Genomic DNA, 1,606 nt, shown 5'->3' on the forward strand with positions numbered 1-1,606 from the left:
AAATAGGCTCTGCACTGTCAGTGCAGATCCCGATACAGGGTTTGAACTCACGAACCGTGAGATCATGACCTGAGCTGAAACCAAGAGTCAGATGCTTAATTGACTGAGCCACCCAGGCGCCTCTGTCTCTGTTGGTTCCAGAAGCATGACTGACACAGAAGGTCTACATGCTAATGAGGCATCAAGGGTCAGAAGTCATTCCTACACTCAAGTGAGCATTCTCTGGGAGAACTTGCCTGTGGAGAGTCCCATGGTTTAGAACTTGATGCTCTCTTGTATGCTCTCCATGCACACTCAGAGATCCTTTCTGTTCCTGTCACTTTCAGCAGACTCATCAGCTTCTGAGTCATTATAGAGAGGACTCTAAAGTGCATCATGACTCACACCAACTTTACCATCTTTCACCCTGCAGTTTTTGTCCTACTGGGCATCCCTGGATGGGAGGCTTACCACATTTGGCTGTCAATACCCCTCTGCCTCATGTATATCACTGCCATTGTGGGGAACAGCATCCTGATAGTGGTCATCATCACAGAACGTAATCTTCATGAGCCCATGTACTTCTTTCTCTCCATGCTGGCCATCACGGACATCCTGCTGTCCACCACTACCGTACCCAAGGCTCTAGCCATCTTTTGGCTCCATGCCCATGACATTGCCTTTGATGCCTGTGTCACCCAAGTTTTCTTTGTCCATGTGATGTTTGTGGGGGAGTCAGCCATCCTATTAGCCATGGCCTTTGACCGCTTTGTGGCCATCTGTGTCCCCCTGCATTATACAGCCGTGCTAACATGGCGTGTTGTGGGAAGGATTGGTCTGGCCATTGTCACCAGAAGTTTCTGCATCATCTTCCCAGTGATCTTCTTATTGAAGCGGCTGCCCTTCTGCCGGACCAACATTGTCCCCCATTCCTATTGTGAGCATATTGGAGTGGCCCGCTTGGCCTGTGCTGACATCACCATTAACATCTGGTACGGCTTCTCAGTGCCCATTGTCATGGTCATCGTGGATGTGATCCTAATTGCTGTGTCTTACTCACTGATCCTCCGAGCCGTGTTTCGTTTGCCCTCCCAGGATGCCCAGCACAAGGCCCTTAGCACTTGTGGCTCCCACCTCTGTGTCATCCTCATGTTTTATGTTCCATCCTTCTTTACATTATTGACCCACCGCTTTGGACATAACATTCCTCGACATGTCCATATTCTGCTGGCCAATCTTTATGTGGTGGTGCCACCAATGCTCAATCCCATTGTCTATGGTGTGAAGACTAAGCAGATCCGGGAGGGTGTAGCCCACCGGTTCTTTGACATCAGGACTTGGTGCTGTGCTTCCCCTCTGGGCTAATGGCTCCTCAGGAATCTGTCCTCCAAGCTTTATCAAGGAAATTAAGTGTGAAATACAGGGATTTCCTGGACTAAGAGGGCTTTTACTTCTCTTCCTCTTTTTCTTCGTGGACCTTCTTTGTGGTCCTCCTCCAACTTTTCTTTTTTCCTCTTCTGGTTCTTCATCTTTGCCTTCTTCTCCTGTTTCTTTGTATTCTTTATCTTCTTCTCTTCTCACACCCCTCCTCCACAACCCAGGAATAATAACTAAGCATACATGCTTC

General features: G+C 48.4%; 1 protein-coding gene across 1 annotated transcript; it reads left to right on the top strand.

Annotated features, from left to right (window-relative positions):
- The first annotated feature begins 230 nt into the window (after positions 1 to 230).
- On the top strand, positions 231 to 1,344 carry LOC125916720 (olfactory receptor 52B2). The gene has a single exon (XM_049623025.1). The coding sequence runs from the start codon at positions 376 to 378 to the stop codon at positions 1,342 to 1,344; it is 969 nt and encodes a 322-aa protein (XP_049478982.1). The 5' UTR covers positions 231 to 375.
- The last annotated feature ends 262 nt before the right edge of the window (positions 1,345 to 1,606 follow it).

The sequence above is a fragment of the Panthera uncia genome, chromosome D1 (assembly GCF_023721935.1).
Source record: "Panthera uncia isolate 11264 chromosome D1, Puncia_PCG_1.0, whole genome shotgun sequence".
Lineage (NCBI taxonomy): Eukaryota > Metazoa > Chordata > Mammalia > Carnivora > Felidae > Panthera > Panthera uncia.

Bases quoted from the DNA above. Each gene is read 5' to 3' on its own strand.
- LOC125916720 (XM_049623025.1), top strand. From the start codon at position 376: ATGACTCACACCAACTTTACCATCTTTCACCCTGCAGTTTTTGTCCTA.